This window comes from Podarcis vaucheri (assembly GCF_965113315.1).
Source record: "Podarcis vaucheri genome assembly, chromosome: 3".
Classification (NCBI taxonomy): Eukaryota; Metazoa; Chordata; class Lepidosauria; order Squamata; family Lacertidae; genus Podarcis; species Podarcis vaucheri.
This window is the reverse complement of record NC_138761.1, coordinates 102,499,380-102,523,375: the sequence shown is the minus strand read 5'-3', so window position 1 is coordinate 102,523,375 and position 23,996 is coordinate 102,499,380. Positions and strand designations below refer to the sequence as shown.

Below are 23,996 nucleotides of genomic sequence, written 5' to 3'. Positions count from 1 at the left end.
TGTTGGCAAGGTGATGTCTCTGCTTTTTAAGATGTTGTCTAGGTTTGCCATCGCCTTTCTCCCAAGATGTTGTCTAGGTTTGCCATCGCCTTTCTCCCAAGGAGCAGGCGTCTTTTAATTTCGTGACTGCTGTCACCATCTGCACTGATCATGGAGCCCAAGAAAGTAAAATCTCTCACTGCCTCCATTTCTTCCCCATCTATTTGCCAGGAGGTGATGGGCCCAGTGGCCATGATCTTCGTTTTTTTGATGTTGAGCTTCAGACCATATTTTGCGCTCTCCTCTTTCACCCTCATTAAAAGGTTCTTTAATTCCTCTTCACTTTCTGCCATCAAGGTTGTGTCATCTGCATATCTGAGGTTGTTGATATTTCTTCCGGCAATCTTAATTCCGGCTTGGGATTCATCCAGCCCAGCCTTTCGCATGATGAATTCTGCATATAAGTTAAATAAGCAGGGAGACAATATACAGCCTTGCCGTACTCCTTTCCCAATTTGGAACCAATCAGTTGTTCCATATCCAGTTCTAACTGTAGCTTCTTGTCCCACATAGAGATTTCGCAGGAGACAGATGAGGTGATCAGGCACTCCCATTTCTTTAAGAACTTGCCATAGTTTGCTGTGGTCAACACAGTCAAAGGCTTTTGCATAGTCAATGAAGCAGAAGTAGATGTCTTTCTGGAACTCTCTAGCTTTCTCCATAATCCAGCGCATGTTTGCAATTTGGTCTCTGGTTCCTCTGCCTCTTCTAAATCCAGCTTGAACTTCTGGGAGTTCTCGGTCCACATACTGCTTGAGCCTTCCTTGTAGAATTTTAAGCATAACCTTGCTAGCATGTGAAATGAGTGAAATTGTGCGGTAGTTGGAGCATTCTTTGGCACTGCCTTTCTTTGGGATTGGGATGTAGACTGATCTTCTCCTATCCTCTGGCCACTGCTGAGTTTTCCAAACTTGCTGGCATATTGAGTGTAGCACCTTAACAGCATCATCTTTTAAAATTTTAAACAGTTCAGCTGGAATACCATCACTGTCTTTAGGAACCTTATAACTTACTCTGTCGGTGGCAGCTGAGCTTAGTGTGGGTGTAGTTTGTTAAGGGTGCTGGAAATGGTAGCTCTGTGATAGAGAATTTTTAATTCTCGGGATTCTTCTTTTTTTCTTTCTTTTTTTGGGAGGAGGCGTGCATGCAAACCAGATCACAGAGTGCAACCAGTGGAGTGAAAGTCCGCTGTTGAAAGGTGCTTTTCAGGCAAATAGCACTGTATATTCAGTTGCAGAAGTGCAATGACTTGAATAAAGCATTGTGGCCTGATGGAGCATTGGAACACCCACCCACCTCTCCCTATATTTAGGGCTGTGCGCTTGATGCTGTCGTGTGTCATCTGCTGTTGGGACAGGGGCACAGCAGGAATTTTCCCCACTTGGCTGATTGGCTGGTGCCATTTGGGTTTCGCCTGCCATGTAGGAAATCGTCACAACTTGTAAGGTTGCGGATAGGCTCTGGTTCAGGTGGTAGGGATGGGAGAACGCTCCCACCATCCCTATGTGAAGGGTGTTCCGTTAAAGGAATCCAGGGACTCAACTGGTTTGGTCAACCCCTGAGAGGGGGTTGTGCCCGTGCCTGAGTCCAGGGGGGCATTTGGGTGGCGGAGATAGCCTGTTCCCGACTTTCCACTTATCCAGGTGTTCACCCTAGGCTGACCTATGTTGGTGCCTCAGGTCAGCACTACCTGCATGGCAGGGAGCTAGTCAAACCAGAGCCTATGCAACCATTCACTTGCTGTAATCAGTAAAGTTGTGACCTAAATTCTGCCAAAAACCAAACCAAAATTTGAGTCTTGTCTGAATTTATTTAAGGGAGAGGTTTAAAGGTCTAAACTAGCAAAGCAAACTTCCTGTAGTGTTCATCTACTGCCAACACTTAAGGCCAATCATTGCAGAGATTATATCTGATGGAGAGAAGATATAGCCAAGAATAAGATGTGTCTGTGTCTGTCTTTGTCTGTGTGTGATTAACCAAATGGCCTGTGGGAGTGAGCAGAATTTGCCCCCCCTTTTTTTAACAATAGCTTAAATGAGTGGTAAAGAAACAACCTATAATTCTCTTGAAAGAAACTACGCCTATCCATCATGTTTTGTGGGACGGGCATAATTGAAAATGTTTTGTCTTAATGCAATGCATATTTTGTGTATTGTGTAGTGCACTCTTGTCTGCTCTGTGCTGGTAATACCGCACTTCCAGGAAGAAAAACCTTTTTTAGATATTTAATATGTGGTATTTAAAGATATGCAGAATTGAACCTGTAATGACACAATCGCTGCATTCAGCTGAAAAATTATTTTTACAGGGGGTAGAGAGCAATGGAGCTTTAAAGCTATGAAGTCACAAAAAGAACTTATTAAATTATCAATTGTGGTTTTTTATGATAAAGTAGTGTTAACGTTGACACCAGAGTCAACGCGCAATGTACATTTCCTGCAAATTCTATTGAACGTTACCGGCAGATCCGTTGGAAGGCTTAATTTCCATTAGTTTCCTTCTGACCTCCTGACATTTGAGTGTAATTCAAATTATTTTAATGGCTTATGCTGTTTGTAATACACATTTTACATTTGAAATGTCTTTAGACGCAACTTTCTGAGCTACTGCAATACCTGTATGAATGTTAGCAAATCTCAGCATGCTAATTAGTATAATTTGTTTTAAAAAAGCTTCTGACTTGGATGCTAACCACTGTGGGTGGAGTTCAGCTCATAGAAAAGAGATTCACCGCTACCCTCTTCCTTCAGCAGCCTCTTGCACCACTCATATAGCTATTCCATTGGATTCTAGTCACTGTTACTATTTAGCACATTATGAAATTTCTAAGACACACCTTCATCACAGAATCTTATGATGATGCCTGTCTCATAGTATGAAGTCATTATATTACGCTTCAGAATTTGCATGTGTTTCTCAGTCCAGTGATAATTACTTTTAGGACAAATGTAAAAGGTCATATGGTAGAATCTGTTACTATTTTTATTTTTTTAATGTCAGGCTTAGAATGAGTAGCACCTTGGACCTCTGGGGGAGACTTTGCACTAGTTGTAAAATTTATTGTTGGAATGAACATGTAAATTGTGAGTAAATATCAGTTGCGTCACTTAATATCCAAAATGACTGATTATCTTTGATAATCAAAGTTCAATGGGAGGAACAGCATTTCAATACGAAAAAGAACTACTATCAGTGATTTAAACGTTACTGCTGAATTATGCATATCAGCTCCACAAGCACTTTTTAATCCAGTCCAAATAACTTCATTGTACTAGCCAGTGGCCATGACAAATCTGAATCAAAAATAAATACAAGCAAAAGGGGTGCCGTGCCACAAATAATAGTCTCTGTTGGGATCTCTGTGTCTTCCTTACAGACTGCTATAATGTCCAGGGTCTTCTTTCTGATCTTTTTGGCCGGCAAAGCAAAACTTTTCATTTCCTTTCTCAAAGATGATAGATTGAAATCTGTCCCATTCCAGCTAATGGCATTCAGTATTCAACATACTTACTCAAGACAGGCAGTATTCAACATACTTACTCAGTCAGCTGTTTTGGGGAGGCTACACCCACCTGTCCTATCCCTGGCACAAGGGCTTTGCAATTCTCTCTGCTTTTTTTCCTTTACACCTCCAACAAAGTGTGCAAAGGAGAGTGGGGTAGGGTCACAAAGGGTTTCCAAAGGCTTCCCATGCTGCTGCTTTCCATCCCTGGGGTTGCAAGTAGAATAGGGAAGTCCGAGTAAAAAGGGGGGGAGAGTCTCCCCTTTGTTCCATTTTCTTGCTGTTGTTGCTGCAGACTCTTTCTCAGGGTTCTTTCAGTGACAGTCGGCGCTTGGAAATTCAGCAAGGGAGGTTGACAGCTGGCCAGGACCTGTAACATCATGTTATCGGCAGGTAGGTTGTCCCACCTACCTGCCCCATTTGGCCAATAAGGCTATTCCTGGTAAGAATCTGACCCATGAAGCCAAAAACATTCCACGCCTCTGGGAGTTTTGACTGTGAAGTGGACCTTCCTCTCCCTCTCTCCTCCCTGTTCTGAAGTTTTCTCCAACTCTCTGAAAGTTATTTTGGAAGGGCACAGGTTGTACAGGTGGAGAGGTGGTGGTGGTGGGGAGAGTTATATGGAAGTGGAAATCTTAGTGCTGACAGTGTTATGGCATTGGATGCTACCTTCGAATGTAAAGATCTTTACAACAGTGTGGTGTAGTGGTTAAGAGCGGTGGACTCATAATCTGGTGAACTGGGTTCGCTTCCCCGCTCCTCCACATGCAGTTGCTGGGTGACCTTGGGCTAGTCATACTTCTCTGAAATCTCTCAGCCCCACTCACCTCACAGAGTGTTTGTTGTGGGGGAGGAAGGGAAAGGAGATTGATAGCCGCTTCGAGACTCCTTCGGGTAGTGATAAAGCAGGATATCAAATCCAAACTCTTATTTTCTTCTATTGAGAGGAAATAGCTGGATTTTCATATCTCTAGCTACTTTTTATATTTCTTTTTTAACCATGGTTACATAAAAAGTATTTTTCATGTTAATCATTGCCCTCACCTAAGGACTTGAAAGGGTATAAAATGTATTTTTAAACCTTTGTAGTATTGCCTTTAAAGTTGTTTTCCACTGAAACAATTAAGTGTGAATGTAACAGGTTTACAAAGACAAAGGATAAAACGTCCACACGTAATAGATCACTGAACTCTGGCATACGGTCAAAACAAATTTGTATGTGATTTGATTTTATAATGACTTCTTTTCTTTCGTGCCAACTAACTATTACACAAATAGCATGTTTTGGATCCCATTAAAATTATTTCTAGTTTTTTTTTATCTTCTTCAATACAAGTGTAAATATTCACCCATGCACAGTTACTGTGGTTCTGGATTATATTATTGTTATGAAAGCACATCACATCAGTCATTTTGAAACATATATGTCTGCTCAGCAAAGGCAGCAACGAACTGAAAAATTGGTATTTTGTTTGTGTTTTTAAAATGGCTTCGCTCTGCAGAGAGGGGGAGAAAACTAGAGTTATCACCCCCCACCCCCATGAAAAATGCACACATATGATATTCAGCTCACAAATGATCACACAATTTAAGAGTTTAAGAGTTTCTTGAACTATATATAAGCAGTTTAGGGATTCATTGACTTCCAGCATATTTGAACAACTCTTGTTGACATCCTGCTCTTATGAGAGCCTGACAATAGCCACTGCTACACCCATTGTTGTTGACCCGTTGAAAGTAGTTTAATTTCAATAAGGGATGTAGAAAGTTAGCAAGATCTGTTCTGACCCATATTTGTTGCAACCAGCATTGTTTCTTTCTTTTTGCTGAAGTTTGGCTTCAAAATGTGTGGACAGACGGAAAGCCTCCTGGGAGGAAGTTCCATAGATGGTATGCCACTACCAAGAATATCTTGTTACCAGCCTCCTAGTTTCTCATTTGGATTGGACCACATGCAGGACATCTTATTTTGATTATAATTCCCTGGTCATTTGGACGCTGCATCAGGTCCTTCAGGGCTTGATGAGCTTGACAACAAAACTTTGAATTGGTTTAAATAATGATAAGACATTTATTTCCTTTTGGTGCTAATACCTGATCCTGCTGTTCAAACCCTTCTTTTCTTTCACATGAAACTGATATATATATACATGTTCTAAGTGCTTTTCAAATGCCTTCACCTGATTTATTAAATTGTATTACATTATAATATAAAATCATTTTGCTTTTAAATGATAAGTTGTTTTGCATATACGATATTCTTTTTTCTGTTCTCCATATCATCGTGGTATACTATCTGCTAATCTCTGAACTTATATACAATTGCATGTCCAGAGCTTTATAAAAATGTATACCGCTATGATGTGAGCAGCAGAAAAATATAAAACTACAAATCTTTTAATGATTATATATTTCATTTTATATTTCTGTAGTCTTGCAAACCGTAAAACATTAATTTTCAAAGACTTCCTAGAGACAGATACTTCTCTCTGTGTTTACTTTTATTACTCTATTATTTTTTAAAAGATAGTAATTCTTTTTCTATCAAAAACTTTTATACCCGAGACACTGCTGCACTATTAAATATTCCCAGCTTGGTCAAATGTATGCTACACTATAGCATGTTGATTTTTTTCAGTTTCCAAATTCCAAAATTGAGGGGTGTTAAAAAGTTGTAACATGACTTGGGAATTCATAGGATAGTTCGGTTAAATTAATAAAATGTAGTTTTGCTTGATAAGTAGCTTGTGTGTTAAACTGCAATTATTTTTTTTTTAAAAAGATTGCCATGTACTTGCAGTTATCTTCTTTATTAATATAATTTAACTAATACAGTGGTACCTCGGGTTACATACGCTTCAGGTTACAGACTCCGCTAACCCATAAATATTACCTCGGGTTAAGAACTTTGCTTCAGGATGAGAACAGAAATTGTGCAGTGGCGGCGCAGCGGCAGCAGGAGGCCTCATTAGCTAAAGTGGTGCTTTAGGTTAAGAACAGTTTTGGGTTAAGAACAGACCTCCAGAACGAATTAAGTTCCTAACCCGAGGTACCACTGTAACTGCTACCTTCCATGTTGTTTTTGCTGCACTAGCAGCACCTAAGTGACCTTTCCATGGTACAAGCCTGGGCAGTGTGTGGGGAGCTCCTGGGCTGCCCTCTGGCCTTGCTGATGTGGTCCAAATGAAAGCAGAGCAATATGTTTGACACCAGCTTTGTTGCAAGAGTTGCTGGAAGGAGACACCGTACAACCACCTCAGATACTCGACTCTGGATTTGTGTAGGGTTTATTCCTCGGCATTTGCCTGCATCCCCAGAGATGCACCCCAATGTCTCTCAAGACAGACAGATGCCAACAGGACCAACATAATTTATTAGTATTTGTATTATTTAGCATTACCTGGCATTTTTAGAAGGTGAACTTAAATTTCTTTGGTTTTCCAAAAACCGGTTTATGTGCTTCTTCACCAATCCTAGACTTACCAAGCCAAATGCTGTCCTAGAAAAAAAATTATTATTGGTATGGCATATTTGAATTCATCACACCCAAATCTATATATTTTGAACCGCTCACTGAATTTCCCCCCCACAAAATTATCATTCGCCCCCCAAAATAACGATACTACAGTGTAAAGCACAGTTGCAAAAAATGTGATCAGCTGACAAATGTGGTCCTTTCCTATCCTAACAGGTCATAAAGCTTGCCTTTGAAGAATTTGAGCTAGAAAGAGGCTACGACACCCTGACAGTAGGAGACGCTGGAAAAGTGGGAGATACCAGAACAGTGTTGTATGTGTAAGTACACAATAACATTCATGTTTTACTCTTTGTATTACCTTCTCGAAGAAAGGGTCCCCACTTTTACCACTTCGTTTTTAAAATTCATTTTTAGCTTAAATTGTGCAGTTGTTGTTTTTTTTAAAGTCTAAAGACTCTTTGGAAAGTACATTCACAGAGCAGGAACTGGGATGGAACAACAACAGGAAGGAAAACAAGTGAAACCACTTAATGCATAAAATTATATATATATATATATTTAAAAAGCTAACATTGTGCACATCCAGATTTTGGAGATGGAACTAGTGCTTCTTATTCTTAATATTTTTAAAGGCCTGCTGTTAATTCTAGCTAAAAAGTAAGCTTGGGTGCACCCCAAGACCCATAATTTTCAGTGTTGAGGAAGAGCACTCACTGCCTTTTGTATTGAGATGTACAGCTTTATTTTAACTATTGTGCTCATCACAAGGACATTGGGACTTCAGTGATAGTTGGAGGGATAGCTCAGCTGGTAGAGCATGAGACTCTTAATCTCAGGGTCATGGATTTGAGACCCACACTGGGCAAAAAACTGAGCATGTTCAAAGAGCACAGGCTACCTCAGTTACCTTCAGGAACAATTACTTCTATGGGCCTTGCATTGGCATTTTGGGCTTATGCTAATGGTAATTTTTCAGGGCAGAAGGAGTGACTTCCCTCTTAGTGGGATTTCTTTTTATTAAAAAAAAATGTTTGCAGAAAGTTTAGGAGCTCCTTCCATGATGCAAATTGTGCAAGAAAAGAGTGGTGGTGTAGGCTGCTAGATGCATCCATTAAGTGTCACAGATTTCATACAGAAAGTGCACATAATGTAGAAAGCCAGGAGCCTGCGGAGGTATTTAAATAAGGACAATTGCTTTCGCTGCATTCCTCTCTTGAGAGAACAGAATGTTCTGGCTTCCTTAATAAAATCCAGTAATTGCTATCTCTACCCAGATTGTTGCTGACAATCTTGTGTTGTCTACAAGTTGCCTTATTTCACCGTGGACTTCCGACACCTGCCATTTGAGTTGACACTTTCGACTCATGCCAGCCTCTGATTTCAACATGCAAACATATCACTCGCTACCTGCCGTGACTTCATAGAGCTCTTATAACTGGCAGGTCCTCCTTTAGCATCTTTGTTCTAGCGTGACATTTCACTCCCAAACCTGGAGTCGTCGTGGAGCAATCACTCTGTAACTGGAAGACACAAGTTGAAGAGCGTAATGCAGATATGACAAGGCGTGACACTTGTGTCTGTGCATGATGCTACTGTTTCTTTTATCTACAGGCTGACTGGCTCTAGTGTCCCTGATCTCATAGTCAGCATGAGCAACCAAATGTGGCTCCATTTGCAGTCGGATGACAGCATTGGCTCACCTGGATTCAAAGCTGTATATCAAGGTAAATTTCTGTTAGAATGAATAAATGAAGCCACTCTAGGCAAGTACGCAACTAGTCTGTGCTAGAAAAGTAAACTAGAACTGGGTGTTACAGCCAGTACTGTTTCAACCTACTCCTGCTACACCTCATTCATTTTTCTTTTAAAACTGCTACTACATTCCATTACTCCTGAGCAAGCTCAGTTTTCATCGGAATTAAGGCTTTCCCCTTAGGTGTCTTTCTTTGTTTAACTGTACTTTTATACATCGTTGGGTTCCCCAGAGCATACTAATACGTACCTTTTGTTTCTCAGGTGCCTCGTTTTGGGTACAGTGCTGTTGGCACAAACTTTGCTGTTAGGAGTGATACTTTGTTTGTCTGTGGATCATTAAAAAACACCCGCTGTTCTTATAGGAATGGATCCAGAGATCGAACTGTAGAAAGAGGTAGTTAGAAACTGACTTCCCTCCTCCATCTTTTCACTGGCAGTCCCCAAGTGCCCCAAAAAGGCTGTCTTGAGGGTCATGGGACCCTGCTGAATGAAGTGGGAAATTGCAGGAGATAAGGCATTTTCTCTGAGAGTTAGCCCAGGACTGTAGCAGGAGAGGAAAGGGTTAGCTGATTGGTGGGTTTATTCTGCTTTATTAGTTTCTCTGTTTGATTGGCAAAGGCTAGCAAATTATTGCTGCCTTTGGGAGCTATACTGCAACAAAAAAGGGATAAAAGAAAGCAGACAATTGTGGGATAAAAACAAGTTACAAGATATGCTTTGACCCGAAACGAAGCATTGTGACTTCCCCAAAACTCTTGCAAGTGCAAACAGTATTGAAAATGAGATTGTGTGTGACAACTCTGATAGCATCAATGTGCAATACAAGGGATAGCTAGAGGGGACCTCGGTGTAGACTGAGCAGTATGAGCCAAAGGTCTGACTCAGTGTAACATAGCTTCCTATGTTCCTAGTCCATTCTCTACTGATTGATTGCGATAGTATTGGCACCCCTAAATCTTAATTGGATAATTCTGCATCATGCCGCTTCTGGTCAGATTCCTAACATTTCAAGACAGGCCTGCAGAAACTTTGGGACATCTTTTCTATGAGTGAATCATATGCGCGGGCACAAGTGAATGGGGTTGTTCACTGAGTACTATTTCCTTGGTAAGTATTTATGCAGTCGGCTCTTTCCACATGGTTCCATCATTTATATGTAGTCAATCAATCAATGATTGATTGATTGATATGTAGTCCACAACCTTGAAGGTTCTGTCTATGGAAAAGGGGTTATGTGCTTTTGCAGCTAAATCACAAAAGCACTTACAGTGGTGCCTCGCAAGACGAAAAGAATCCGTTCTGTGATTCTCTTCGTCTAGCGGTTTTTTCGTCTTGCAAAGCAAGCCCATTGACGGATTAGCGGATTAGCGCTATTAGCGCTATCAGCGGCTTTTAGCAGCTTATCTGCTGATCGGATCAGCTGATAAGCGGCTTAGTGGCTTAGAAAAAGGGGGAGGAGGAAAAAAACCCAGCAGGAACTCGCAAGACATTGTCGTCTTGCGAAGCAAGCCCATAGGAAATTCGTTTTGCGAAGCACCTCCAAAACGGAAAACTCTTTCGTCTAGCGAGTTTTCCGTCTTGCGAGGCATTCGTTTTGCGGGGCACCACTGTATTCCTTATTCTTATTACCATTGAAAGGCCCATGTGATCAGCCCTCCTCTCTGTGTTTGTATTATTCAAATTCACACCCTCCCTGCTGCAGGGGATATGCTGGTGGAAAACATGTACTGTATATGGGTATGTTGATAAGAAACATATGTGCTATTTTATTTTATTTTTGCTTCAGTTTTCTTTGCATCATGCAGGATTAATGCTGTACTGTCCAGTTCATTTTCCAAGATTTTAGAAGCAGAAATGTTCATAAAGTGTATGTAGGAAATGGTGTAATATGATATGACCGTCTTACTGAGTCCAAGAATTTGCTTGCTAAAAAGGAATGAAGAAATTGTTTATATGGAGCTGTAGCTACCAGGTGTATGGTCTGATAAGACTGCACCTCAACCTTAAGGTAAGCAGAATTTGCCCTTTCAGGAAAAGCAAAGGGATAATCTACATTTCCTTAGAAACAGAAACTCCCATGGGGCATAGTGCTGTAGCTTTGCAAAGTTTGCTAACAAAGCTCCATACTACAAGCATTGTGCTTTAGCAGGAGCCTTCTTGTGTAGTTTAGCTACCTTTGAGCTAATCTTAGTTTTTTTGTGATTTTTCCCCACAACAAAATGGCGTATCTGCTATCTTTGAAGTGCTCCACATCTGCTGATTGGCTGGCTGGCTTTATGTGGTGACATATTGGAGCAGTTCAGCCCAACTCTGGTGTTGGGGGGCTTCTAAGGTGAGCCTCCCCAAGGAGTTTGTTAAAGATTCCTAATTAATACACTGCTCACATTAAAAATGGCTTTGGTTCTTCTACCTTAGTTTTTAGGCAAGTACTTAAGAACGTGTCAGACAAAACAGGTACAGGATTTATTAGTAAGTAATGAGAGCAATATTTCAATGCCGTTGTGTGTGAGCCTGAAAGGGAAAATGTTTGTGTTGCTCATTAGTGGTGTTTACTTATCTAATTTGGAAAGCAAACCCCTCCAACAGATTAAGAACATTCAAAATATTTCTTACGGTACAGAGCACCAAGGTAGGAATAGAGAAAGCCTGGGAACAGATGAGACAAGACAGGCCTTTTTCTAGGCAGAGTAGGGATAGAAGGATCTGTCCATATCAACTCTCTGAGTTTCTTATTTTTCCAGTCTTAAATTTAGTTATTCACATATTTTCAGTAATGTGCAGTTTTGGTGAATTGTGTAAAATTAAAAGGATGGCTAGATGAGCACTGCTTTGAGTGCTGCCCCTACAGCTAGACAAGCCCACCAGGGCCCACTGATAGAGGAGGGGGGCAACCATGATTCCCAGGTCCCTCTCAAAGCTGAAAAGCTCTATTCACTACTATTGCATGGATCTTCAAAACATGATGTCTGCATTGATGATGGCAAGAATTTTGTTTTCAGGGAGGGATTATTGAAGGATCTGCCTTGGGCTTCCCTGCTTACTCAGACTGAGTCCCTCACATCCCTGTTTATGTGGCATGTTATTTGTAAGTTTTTATTGTTAATTGTAGGGACGCGAGTGGCGCTGTGGGCTAAACCACAAAGCCTAGGACTTGCCGATCAGAAGGTCGGCGGTTCGAATCCCCGCGGTGGGGTGAGCTCCCGTTGCTCGGTCCCAGCTCCTGCCCACCTAGCAGTTCAAAAGCACGTCAAAGTGCAAGTAGATAAATAGGTACCGCTCCTGCAGGAAGGTAAATGGCATTTCCGTGTGCTGCTCTGGTTCGCCAGAAGTGGCTTAGTCATGTTGGCCACACGACCCGGAAGCTGTACGCCGGCTCCCTTGGCCAATAAAGCGAGATGAGCGTTGCAACCCCAGAGTCAGTAATGACTGGACCTAATGGTCAGGGGTCCCTTTACCTTTACCTATTGTTCATTGTAATATAAGAACTATTACAGTAGATTCAAAAGCTTACCATTGTTAGGTCATAAGCTGCATGAACATGGGAAGGTCAGTGTGGCATATTGGTTAGAGTGTTGGACTAGGGCCTGGGAGACAAGGATTTGAATCCCCACCTGACCGTGATGTTCACTGGGTGACGTCGGACCAGTCAGACACTCTCAGCCTAACCTTCCTCACAAGCTCGTTATGGGGATTAAATTAGTGGTGGAGGGGACCGTACAAACCACCTTGTACTTCATAGAGAAAAAGGGTGGGATGTAATGGGATATAAATGCCTCAAGAACTGCCTCTCCCCATGTGAACCAACTTGGACCCTGCAACCATAACCTGAGGCCTTTCTTTGTGTGCTTCCTACATGAGAACGGGCCTTTTCTGCAATGTGGAATGCTCTCCCCAAGAAGACTCGCCTGGCGCCTCCGTGACACATCTATAGGCAACCAAGCAAAATTATTTCAACCAGGCCTTTGGCTGATTAAATGATTCATGACATTTTAAATGTCACTGTGGGAAGGGATTGATTGATTGATTATTTTATGCATTTTGTGTTTTTTATATTGTAAACTACCCTGTGATCTTTAGATGAAGGGCAGCATATAAATTTAAAAAATACATAAAAATAAATAAATTGAATTAATAAATAATTTTCAAACTATCTAAGCATTGTATCCAACAAAGTCATTCAGGGAGCTGAACGAACGATGCCTGCTCTACACACAACTTTCTGGAACCAATTTTGAGAGTTGTGAGGGCAAGCTGTGCATTGGCTTTGTTAGAGTCAGCTCGAAATAAAAAATAAATAAAAGCAATGCACCCGTACACTTCTTTTTCTTTTTCTTTTCACCTGCAAAGAATGACCAAAAAAACACACACCCCTTACTTCAGGTGCAATGTAAATGCAATGTTGTCCTACAGGGGGAATGAACAAATAATATGCAGTAGAATTTCAGTCACTTCTGTCAATAAAAATCCTATTGAGCTGTCAAATTCTGAATCCACTGCACCTGTTGATAAAATGTATTCCTACAAATCATGTTTTGTATAATTTGCTATAGCTATTTAAGTAGCAGCAGGGGGTAAATTAAAGTAGATTTCCTTCGTGCTGGGCTGCCGTGTAGCAAAAAAGCAAGCCTATTTTTAGATACATAGCTAAAGAATGCTTCCAAGTAAGATGGCTCGTATTTGCAACGTTTGCAGGCAAACTCATGTTTGACAGTGAAATGAGTTTTATTATATTTAGCTTTGTCAATTTCCCAGATTTTAATAAGAACAATCAGAATGCAATTTCATCTAATCTTTCACAAAATTATGCAACCATTTCTGAATTCTGTTGTTTGAAGTCTTCAAAAAAACCAAAAAAAACTCAGCCTAGCAGTATCTGATTAACTGTACTGTGATAAAACCATACACTGTTAAATTTGCAGTGAAGGAAGAGTTGGAAAGATGCTTTTAAGACTTATTTAGGAATTGCTAACGAGAAATGCTATATTTTATTTTTAACCTAGTATGTAATTTAAGAAATAATACTACAAATCTAAGACTGTGGTGCCTATTTCAGCCAAGAAGTACTCTTATTTTAGCATTCGCTAAACATTTTGTGGATGATTTTTTAAAGTGCTATGATAATTAAAAACATTAAACTATTTTTTAAAAAAATTACAGTCATTTTAGAATTATTTGTTTAGTCTTAGCTTGTAGCTGAATTTCATTATGTCTTTCTCTACCAGGGTTTGCTCTCTGCCCTGGAAATAATTTTGACCGTGTAATAGCTAATGTATAGGCTATGCCTGGACAAATGTTTTTCAATGCAACAATGTAATAGCAGCATGGTAGGTTCTGTACAATGTTTACCTGGACTTAAGAAAAGACAGTGACAAAGGGGACAAGGTGTAATAATGTGTACTACTTCAAATAATACTATTCTTGATTCTGTGATCATAAAAATATGCATTCAGTGCTATGCAGGAAAGTACTGTGCAATGTATAATGCTAAGCATTTTGCATAAGATGCAGTCTGATTTTTTTTTAAAAAAATCAACCAGTTTTGTTTGTTTGTTTCTTACAGCAATGTAATACATATACTTTAGTGGCTAGCATTGGAAATAATAATTCAGTTAAGAGTAAATACAAATTCATTCCTATTTTTAATTTGTTGCTAGGTCAGCTTGCTACCTTTTTAAAAAAATGGGGCATATTTATATTTCATTCAATCCTCTTTGGGAATTGTCTTTTTCCTTATCAATATTTCCCTGACTGTGAATGTGTTTTGAAGGTGCAGTAGAAACAGCCAAAGGTGGTCAAAGGAGAGCCAGTGTGGTGGTGTGGTTAAGAGTGGTAGACTCGTAATCTGGTGAACCAGGTTCGCTTCCCCGCTCCTCCCCATGCAGCTGCTGGGTGACCTTGGGCTAGTCACACTTCTCTGAAGTCTCTCAGCCCCACTCACCTCACAGAATGTTTGTTGTAGGGGAGGAAGGGAAAGGAGAATGTTAGCTGCTTTGAGACTCCTTCAGGTATTGATAAAGCGGGATATAAAATCCAAACTCTTCTTCTTCTCTGGTCATAGGGATGGCTGTCATTAAACACGCCTCCAATAGCTAGTAGGATCAGATTGGATCAAATTGACTTGGATGGCTCTAAGCATACAACTTGCTCCGACATGGTCTGGTGCCCAGCTGAGCCCTTAAAACCAGTCTCCCTAACCCAGCATCTACCCTTTTGGACTAGATGGACATGCTTCAAGGGAAGTCCTAGTGCCTGAAATGTTGAACTCCACATAGTGGTGACTAGCCAGGTGTTGCCTTCAGAAGATGGAGAGGAAATCAAAACGTGTTTGGGGTGAAGGTAATGGCTCCATGGAAGGTCCTAGCCCAGGGCTGTTGCCCAGGGTGTTTCCAGTTTGGAGGTTGTTAAACCCCCTTAGTGTGTCTCTACCCCTGGACTCTGAATCACTGTTTGAAGCCTGGGCTATGATAAGTTTCACATAGTATAAGTGAAACCCAATTAACCTGATCCAGAAGTTCTGAATTTTTCACACGAGTTCTAGTATTCATATAGCTGTCCCAAAACTGTAAGGTGCTTGATGGGGTTTCCCACCTCAGCTCTCAAATTGCACATGTGCTTTAAGTTCCTTGAAGATCTTTGGCTTGCAGCCTTGATGACCTACTATTTTGCTACTGTCTAAAAGAAGAAGAAGAAGAGAAGAGTTTGGATTTGATATCCCGCCTTTCACTCCCCTTCAGGAGTCTCAAAGCGGCTAACATTCTCCTTTCCCTTCCTCCCCCACAACAAACACTCTGTGAGGTGAGTGGGGCTGAGAGACTTCACAGAAGTGTGACTGGCCCAAGGTCACCCAGCAGCTGCATGTGGAGGAGCGGAGACACGAACCCGGTTTCCCAGATTATAGAATAATGAATAAAAAAGAATAATGAAAGAATATTAATAATTGTACACATCACTTCAGCCAGGTTACTTGACACCAAAGCAATTTATTTTTATCCTGCTGGACACCAGGTTTAATATTAATGAAAATGGAATTAAAGGATTACCATGGCTCTGTGTAAAGATGTAAGTGGGGTGTCAGTCCAATAGCTCACCACAAAAAGAAGGAAACATCTCAAATTATTTTTGTTACATTGTTACCTACTTACTTTCTCCTACACACATACACACACACACACACACACACACACAGCCTTTTCCCCTAACATTGGTTGAAAATAATTCTAGCAAAATCTTTTGATCTAGATGCTAAGTGTCCGCATTTTTTCTGTTTGTTTCTGTTTGTTTATTCAGTTAGCTTGAACAGTATTACATTCAATTTCTACAATAACATTTCTGTATTATAATGGTCCTTTTTATTAGGAAGAGTAAGAAAAAAATAGTTTGCCCTTCAGTCTGAAGCTTTTTGATGTGTGACACCTACATTCTGATAAAAATCAAATACGATGCTTCAAATAAGTGATGTGTTCACCTTCCATATTGCCTCCTTGTTTTCATTTTCTAAATCGTGTTACTTTTAGTAGCCCGCCTCTCAAGGAGAGAAGCACCAAATGATTTGACTAAATGAAATGGGTGACTAGGAAGTACATCACTGCCTGGGTATTTTCTTTCAGAATACTTATTTAAGGAAACAAACATATGGCTCCTTAGACAGTGGTAAGTTAACATAATTTCAGGAAAATGTATTTATGAAGGAAAGCAGGCTTCTAAAGAAAACAGTTTTTAGTAGTCAATATTTTATGAGTTAGAATACGGAAATAAGCAGTGGATTTGCCACGAAAATTCTTCCACTTGTTGCATAGTGTATTCCGAAGACCAGTCTTTTTTTTCACTGCTCTCTCATTCCATTAGTGAACTGATTAGACAAAGTTGGTATTATCCACAGTAGGAAAAGTCCACACAAACTATGTATTTTTTACTGCAAAGTAAGCAATAGCTTATTAACCAACAGGCACATATAAACATTTTATCTATGTTTCTGTCTCGTCCTACCAAAGGGCCTCGTTTAAAAAGCTTGTAAGTCCAATTTCATTTACTAATATATCCAATGTACCTAGTTTTGCATGTTTTAGCTAGCACATAGAAGCATGTCTACTCTTTTCCTGAAGTTAAACACTGTTTCTATTGCTTTAAATATCCCTCATTTTTAAGGTTGTTAGGCAAGTGTAATGGTGTTTCCTAGAAAGATTGATTTCCTAAAATATCCACTTCTGACATTTTGCGAACCAGGAGCTCATGGAATGTTATAGAGTAAAGATTTCTACATGTGAAGGGTAATGAACTGCAATAAACAGGATGTTTGTGAAATTAGGGCCTGCTGTGTGGGAAAATGATTGAGAAGACTGTGTCATCCTAACGTACTAAATGATGCATGTGAATTTGAGAGAGCAGAGATTAGGGACTTCACACTCCAAGACACTGAAACTTATAGTAGAGGCATTCAGTTTTAGGAAAATGTGGAATTTTAAATCTCTGTATGATACTTTCCTGAATAGATACAAATAAGTTTAGTTTTTGAGTCAATAGCATTTACAGATGTATTGAACAGAAACATCACATTTGCTTCAAAATAGTGTTTTGTTTTTTAGAATGAAGGCAAATTCTGAACAGATGCAAAAAAGAGTTGCAGTTGAATTCTGGGAAGACTTAATTCATTTATTTATCTTAACTCGGTGATTTTAAGATCTGAATCTGAAAAGGGCTGAGAGGATCTAGAAAGTGATGGCTACACATCTACCATCTGCTAAAGGAATTGTGATACCAGCTCTAACAATTTTATCTCTTGATCTGTTTGTTCTTTAGAGAGTGATATCCATAAGAGCAGGCAGAGTGCTTTCTCTTGATCTGGAGAGCAATTAGAGGGATCTTTTATCTCAGATCTCAGTGTTAAGCACTGAAGCATTGAGATTGGAGATAAGGATTTCAGATCTTTCTTGATGTCCTTTAGATAGCACGTCTGGGTTCAAGAGACCTTCCAGTACCTGCCTCCCACTTTCAGTTTTCAGTTAAAGTGCACATTTGTCAGTTTCATTGTTGCCTTCTCACACTGTGTATAATCTGGCAGAAATTAAAAGCTTGAGAGCTTCCCAGAAGCATTTAAGCCACTGTATTTATCCAGCAACATGACCAGCGTAATCTGAGCAAGCCATGCCCCTTGCACGAGAAGGGGTGGAAGCAACAGCAGTGAGTGTCAGTCTGTACTGGAGGAGGAGGCCATGCGTTTTTTAAGCCCTGGCACGTCACTAACAATATCATTTGCAAAGTTGATTGGGAAAGTTCTAGGATCTAGAAGCCTCTAAGGCACGGGCTGAGCCTTAAATAATCTTGTTTTTCTTAATCAGTTGACAATCAGAAAGGAAGGAGTTCTTAAGTTACAAAACATGTTTATGCACATTACGAAGTATTATTATTATTATTATTATTATTATTATTATTATTATTATTATTATTATTATTACCAGCCACTCTGGGCGGCTCCCAACAGAATATTAAAAACATGATAAGACAACAAACATTTAAATCTTCCCTATACTGGGCTGCCTTCAGATGTCTGCTAAAAGTAAGCTAGTTCTTTATTTCCTTGACATCTGATGGGCGGGCATTCCACAGGGCGGGCGCCACTAATAATAATAATAATAATAATAATAATAATAATAATAATAATAAATAATTTTATTTATATCCCGCCCTCCCCAGCCGAAGCCGGGCTCAGGGCGGCTAACAACAATCAAAACAGTTCAACATTCTAAAACATTCATTATAAAATTAATTAAATCAAATTAAAATCAAATTAATGGCAACCACTACCTCTGCCCTCTGCCTGGTTCCCTGTAACCTCACTTCTTGCAGTGAGGGAACCGCCAGAAGGGCCTTGGCACTGGACCTCAGTGTTTGGGTGAATGATGGGAGTGGAGATGCTCCTTCAGGTATACTGGGCCGAAGCGGTTTGTTATGGTACTTGCTGCTATGACATTTTGGTACCAAATTTGATTAAATCTGTATTTGACTCTTTAGCTTTAGTTTTCCACTGCTGCCGTGCCATATAATAGATGGGCTTGAGCTAGGCAAAATTGTATGTCCTATGGAAAGACTTGAATTGATACTCAGCATCAACAGGTAATAGCCATGGTGACTGGTGAATAACAATTGCTGAGACCCGCAGATGGGCAGAATGTTGTTGCATTCATGTCATGGTTTCTGGCTTCTCACAGGAATCTGGGTGGCTACTGTGAGACCAGGAAGCTGGACTTGATGGGCTAGTGGTATGATCCAGCAGCTAGGCGGCTCTTCTTATGTTCTTAGGTTCATGACCAATTTTAAGAATGGTCCTACTGTCCTTGTTTAAGGCACAATTTCTAACAGACGTCCTCTGTTCATGGATAAATGTGTTCCCAGACCTAGTTTGGGGAACGGAGGTTTACAATGGCACTGTCAGGTACCCATAATAATCACCCAACCATCTTATCCTCTTGTTATAGTCGGGATCCGGCTGGTGCTGTGGTCTAAACCACTGAGCCTCTTGGACTTGCTGATCAGAAGGTCAGCGGTTTGAATCCCCATGACAGGGTGAGCTTCCATTGCTCTGTCTTAGCTCCTGCCAACCTAGCAGTTCGGAAGCATGCCAGTGCAAGTAGATAAATAGGTACTGCTGTGGCAGGGAAGGTAAACAGTGTTTCCATGTGCTCTGGCTCCCATCATGGTGTTCCTTTGCACCAGAAGCGGTTTAGTCTTGCTGGCCATATGACCCGGAAAGCTGTCTGTGGACAAATGCCGGCTCCTTCGGCATGAAAGCGAGATTAGCACCACAATCCCATAGTCGCCTTTTACTGGACTTAACCGTCCAGGGGTCCTTTACCTTCACCTTGTTATAGTTGCCTAGAAAGAAAATCATAAACTCTCCCAGATAAATGCAGCCTCGTTCTTTATGCCTGATTAGCATCTTGAAGGTAGTTGTCACAATGAGAAGTGCTCTGCAATGCCTGGTTTATTAGATTTCTTGTGTTCCTTTACAGAGCTAAAAATGAAATTGTGAACTCCAGTGGTGCTTATAAATAATTTGGACAGAGCTAAAACTGAGCATGAAAAATGGTACTCTCATATTCTCTAAGTGATAGGAGGGAGATGAGTAGCTGTAACATTTCACTTCGGTAGACACATACCATGCATTTGTGGAATTGTAGTACTTTACATTGTTCAGAGAAACATAAAAGGAAAGCTAAAATAACAGGTATTCTTCCTATAACACTTAAGCTGTCAAGTATCCTATTAACTATCTTCTTTTGGTTTTTGACAAACACCACTGTGTCGATCACCTTCCAGGAGGGTGGTCCCGTTAATTCAGATTCAGCAAGAACAACAGCCATTCTGTTGCAGAATGGCAGTCTTGGCAATTTCCCATTTCTGAAAGGCAGTGCCAGTGGCAAGTTGCCATTCTCCAACAGAGGAATTTCACAGGGAAACTCTAGTGTGTAGTGGCTGAATAATAACTAATGACAAGAGTTATCAGTCTATATAAAAAAAATTCCACTACAGTACAGATGTGAATTTATTAGTAATGCTAAGATGATTGTGTCGGAACCAATTGCTGCTGTTATTAATGGTCACTATACTTGTTTTGCATATATTTAAACTCTTAATTGAATCGTTACAAGCTACTTCTTGTATTTCGTTGCCATTTAACTCCACCTTTTGCAGGCTTTTTCTCCCTTCATGCCAACAAGCTTTTGATGAATTGGATTCTAGTCCAGGAAAACTTGTTCTATGATAAATTTGTTAGCCTTTAAAGTACCATAAAACTCTTTGTTGTTTCTGTGTTGATCGTATACTTTAATAGGCTTTCTCTTCACTGTTTATGTGTTGAACTGCAATTAGTATTGATGCTGTGTAATTGGAATAACCACAGATTCACCCTCTACATCAATTGTTGTTCAGTTGCTTTTTACACATTTTTTCCCCCGGGTGCCCCTAATACAACTAGAGCAATTCATATATGGAAGGAAGCTTCTTGGTAGCATCTAAAACACAGCTGCTTAGCAGTGGCTACATTTCTTAATCCTGTGATAGCTTGAGGTTAGGGGTTTGCACAATGAATTCACAAGATAAATGAATAGTTCTGCAAGTGCATAAAGTACTGGCTCTTGTGCAAACAACCAAAGTAGAAGCAGTCCAATGCAGGCCGTAGATTGGGAGATTTGACTAACGCCTGTCATTCCTGCTCCTCATTTACTTTAGGGATCTGAAAAATTGGGTGCCTTGTGACACTGTAGCCATTTCACGTTACAAAGATGAGCTGGTCCCATTCCCACATTTTCTGTATGATCACAGGTCTTGCTTCATTCAGTCATTCATGATCCTGAAGACATAGTCTTAAGCAGCTTCTATGCCCTCTTTCACACCTCCATCAAAACACATATCCATGGCCAGGTCTTCAGTTGCCGTTCTGCTCCCTGCCTCCCAATTATGCATGATCAGATAGGTGATTATTTCTTCAGCCATTTTGTCATACTCATAATTGTAGTGGTTTAAATGGAAACTGTGGATTATTGGTCCAAAATGTATTAAATTTTAATTGTATTGTAACAGCTTGTTATAGGTGTACTATTTCTGTCTCCCATATGTTTTTACACCTTAGAAAAGCATGAAAACCTTTAACCTAGAATTCCCTATTCTTCAAATCAATATGTATAGAATTTCTTGTATTTTTTTGTTATTTGTAACATGCGTATATTTCTTCAAAACTGCCACAGTTCTTCCCTTGAAGGAAGAAAGCTGTGGTGCAGAAAGACTTTGATTAAATTCAGAAGTGTATGATCATCTCATCCCAGTTTGTGGGGAAGTTTAATCTTGTCATTCTATTTACACTGAGAAGATAATAAGTCCCCAAAGATGGTAAATATTGCTGGTTTACAAACAAGATAAAAAGGTCTTTTTGCCTGAACCGCCAAACAGAGTACATGAAAGCAGGAAACAATTGAATAGGATTTATGTTAATATTATTGGCAAACCAGAGGAAGCTGATGTTAAATCCGAGCTGAAGAACTTCATAGTGCATTCTCAAACTTCAGAAAGTTCCTGCAGTTCTAATCACTTAGATCAAAAGAAGTTTGAGATGGAATGAGTACAAAAAATAATCCTAGAGGGGATGAAGTTTGTATTGCCAGTATAAGTAGGTTAGCAAAACAACAGAAACGGTTATCATTGTTGCTATTATTTCAAACAGTGTTTTATGCTAGATGTAGTATTCATATAAAGTCTACATTAGACAAGCTCAGGAGGAACTTAATTTGTTCCATTGTCAAACTTCTCTTACCCTTCAGAAGTTTCTCCTGTCTAACAAGCTCATCAGATCTAGTCCTTCCTCTGGACTCTCAGGCATTAGAAGAGTGCTGTAGTCTGGGGAAAGGGTTGTGGTTCAGCTGTAGAGCTTCTGATTTGAATGTGTTAGGCCAAGGTTCAATGCCTGGCATCTCTGGATAGGGCTGAGAAAGACCTCTGCTTGAATCCTGGAGAGCTGTGCTAGTCAGTGTAGCCAAAACTGAGCTAAGTTGACCAAGGGTCTTACTCAGTATAAGGCATGATGTTCGCCACCAGTCTTCTCTTCTCTGGGCATAACATACCCAGTTCTTCAACTTTTCCTCACAGTACTTGTTTTCCACACCCCTGATCCATCTTCATTGCTCTCTTCTGAATCTATTCCCAGTGCCTCCACCTTTCTTAAAATATGGTACCTAGAATCAGACACAGTATTTTATTTCATTTTTAAAGAACCCATTTCATTTCATTTTACTTTTAATTTGTGTACTGCCTCTCTAAATTACTATGCACAATGCGGTTTACAACAACAAAATACACAACAATGAACATAACCCTATAATAATCTGATCCGATACAGAACATCATAATAAAACAGAACTTTAAAATGGAATGACTTATATAAAATAAAGTAATATTCAACAATGTAATGGTTAAGTAATCACTAGTGAAGCAAGTGTCTCTGTGTGCATGCAGAGTGCTAATTTTAATTCTGCCAGTTGTTTTACCTCCATTTCTATAGAAATAGAGAAAGGCGGCTGTGGTGATCCTGGGATTCCGTCCTATGGGAAGAGGACTGGCAATAGTTTTCTACACGGAGACACACTTACTTTTGAATGTCAAGCGGCCTTTGAACTTGTGGGAGAGAGAATGATCACATGCCAGCAGAATAACCAGTGGTCCGGCAATAAACCCAGTTGTGTTTGTAAGTTACAATTCATTTTCTTTCTTGACCTTCCGTTACCTTTAGAAACAGCATGCAGCATACCATAGGTGGCATGATGGGTCAGTGTGTCTGGCTGTTAACCAAAGGGTTGGTGGTTCAAGCCCACCCAGAGATGCTGTGGGCAGGGTTCCTTCATTGGGGGGTTGGATAAGATGACCCTCAGGACTCCTTTCAACTCTACAGTTCTCTGATTCTATCACTTAGTTCTATTTTACTATACCTGACCTCTTTCATATATATTCTAGTGCTTTCAATATAATATTTTCTTAATTAAAACATGCCTAAAGGAATTGACCATGCCCTATAGAACATGTATTTAGAGTGGACAATATTGCAAAATAGTCATAATGAACTTATTGAAGTTGCATAGAGTATTAATTAATTTAGGAATACTGTAGCTGTTTTATAACCAGCTGCAAAAGGTGAGAACTATATGCTATGATGTATATATATATATATATATATATATATATATATATATATATATGCTTTCGTAGATTTTCACGGGTACAGGAATGCAGGTTTTGGTGTCTTCGGGTGTCTTCCCGTGTAAGAGTCGGGGTGTCTGTGCGACGTTTCGACGAGGTCTCACTCGTCATCTTCAGGCTGGTGCTTTCGGCTTCTTGTTACTCCAGTAACAAGAAGCCGAAAGCACCAGCCTGAAGATGACGAGTGAGACCTCGTCGAAACGTCGCACAGACACCCCGACTCTTACACGGGAAGACACCCGAAGACACCAAAACCTGCATATATATATATATATATATATATATATATATATATATAGGACACACACACACTATACACACACACACACACACACACACACACACACAATATATATATAGTTTTGTGTGTTTTTTTTAAAAAAGATCCCCCAAATGAAAATGTGGCAGCAAAGTCACAACTGCAGGCTTTGTTTTTTAGGTGGGACTTTTCCCTACAACAATGGAAAACATTTCATTTTTCCA

At 40.0% G+C, this 23,996-nt stretch overlaps 1 protein-coding gene across 5 annotated transcripts in view; it reads left to right on the top strand.

The window, feature by feature from the left end:
• Positions 1-23,996, top strand: part of CSMD1 (CUB and Sushi multiple domains 1) — a 997,036-nt gene that overhangs the window by 737,184 nt on the left and 235,856 nt on the right. For all 5 annotated transcript variants that reach the window (XM_082215381.1, XM_082215380.1, XM_082215382.1 and 2 more), the window contains 3 exons: positions 7,233-7,336; positions 8,631-8,743; positions 22,822-23,004. In XM_082215381.1, coding sequence (XP_082071507.1) covers positions 7,233-7,336; positions 8,631-8,743; positions 22,822-23,004 — 400 coding nt within the window. The remainder of the gene's footprint in view (positions 1-7,232; positions 7,337-8,630; positions 8,744-22,821; positions 23,005-23,996) is intronic.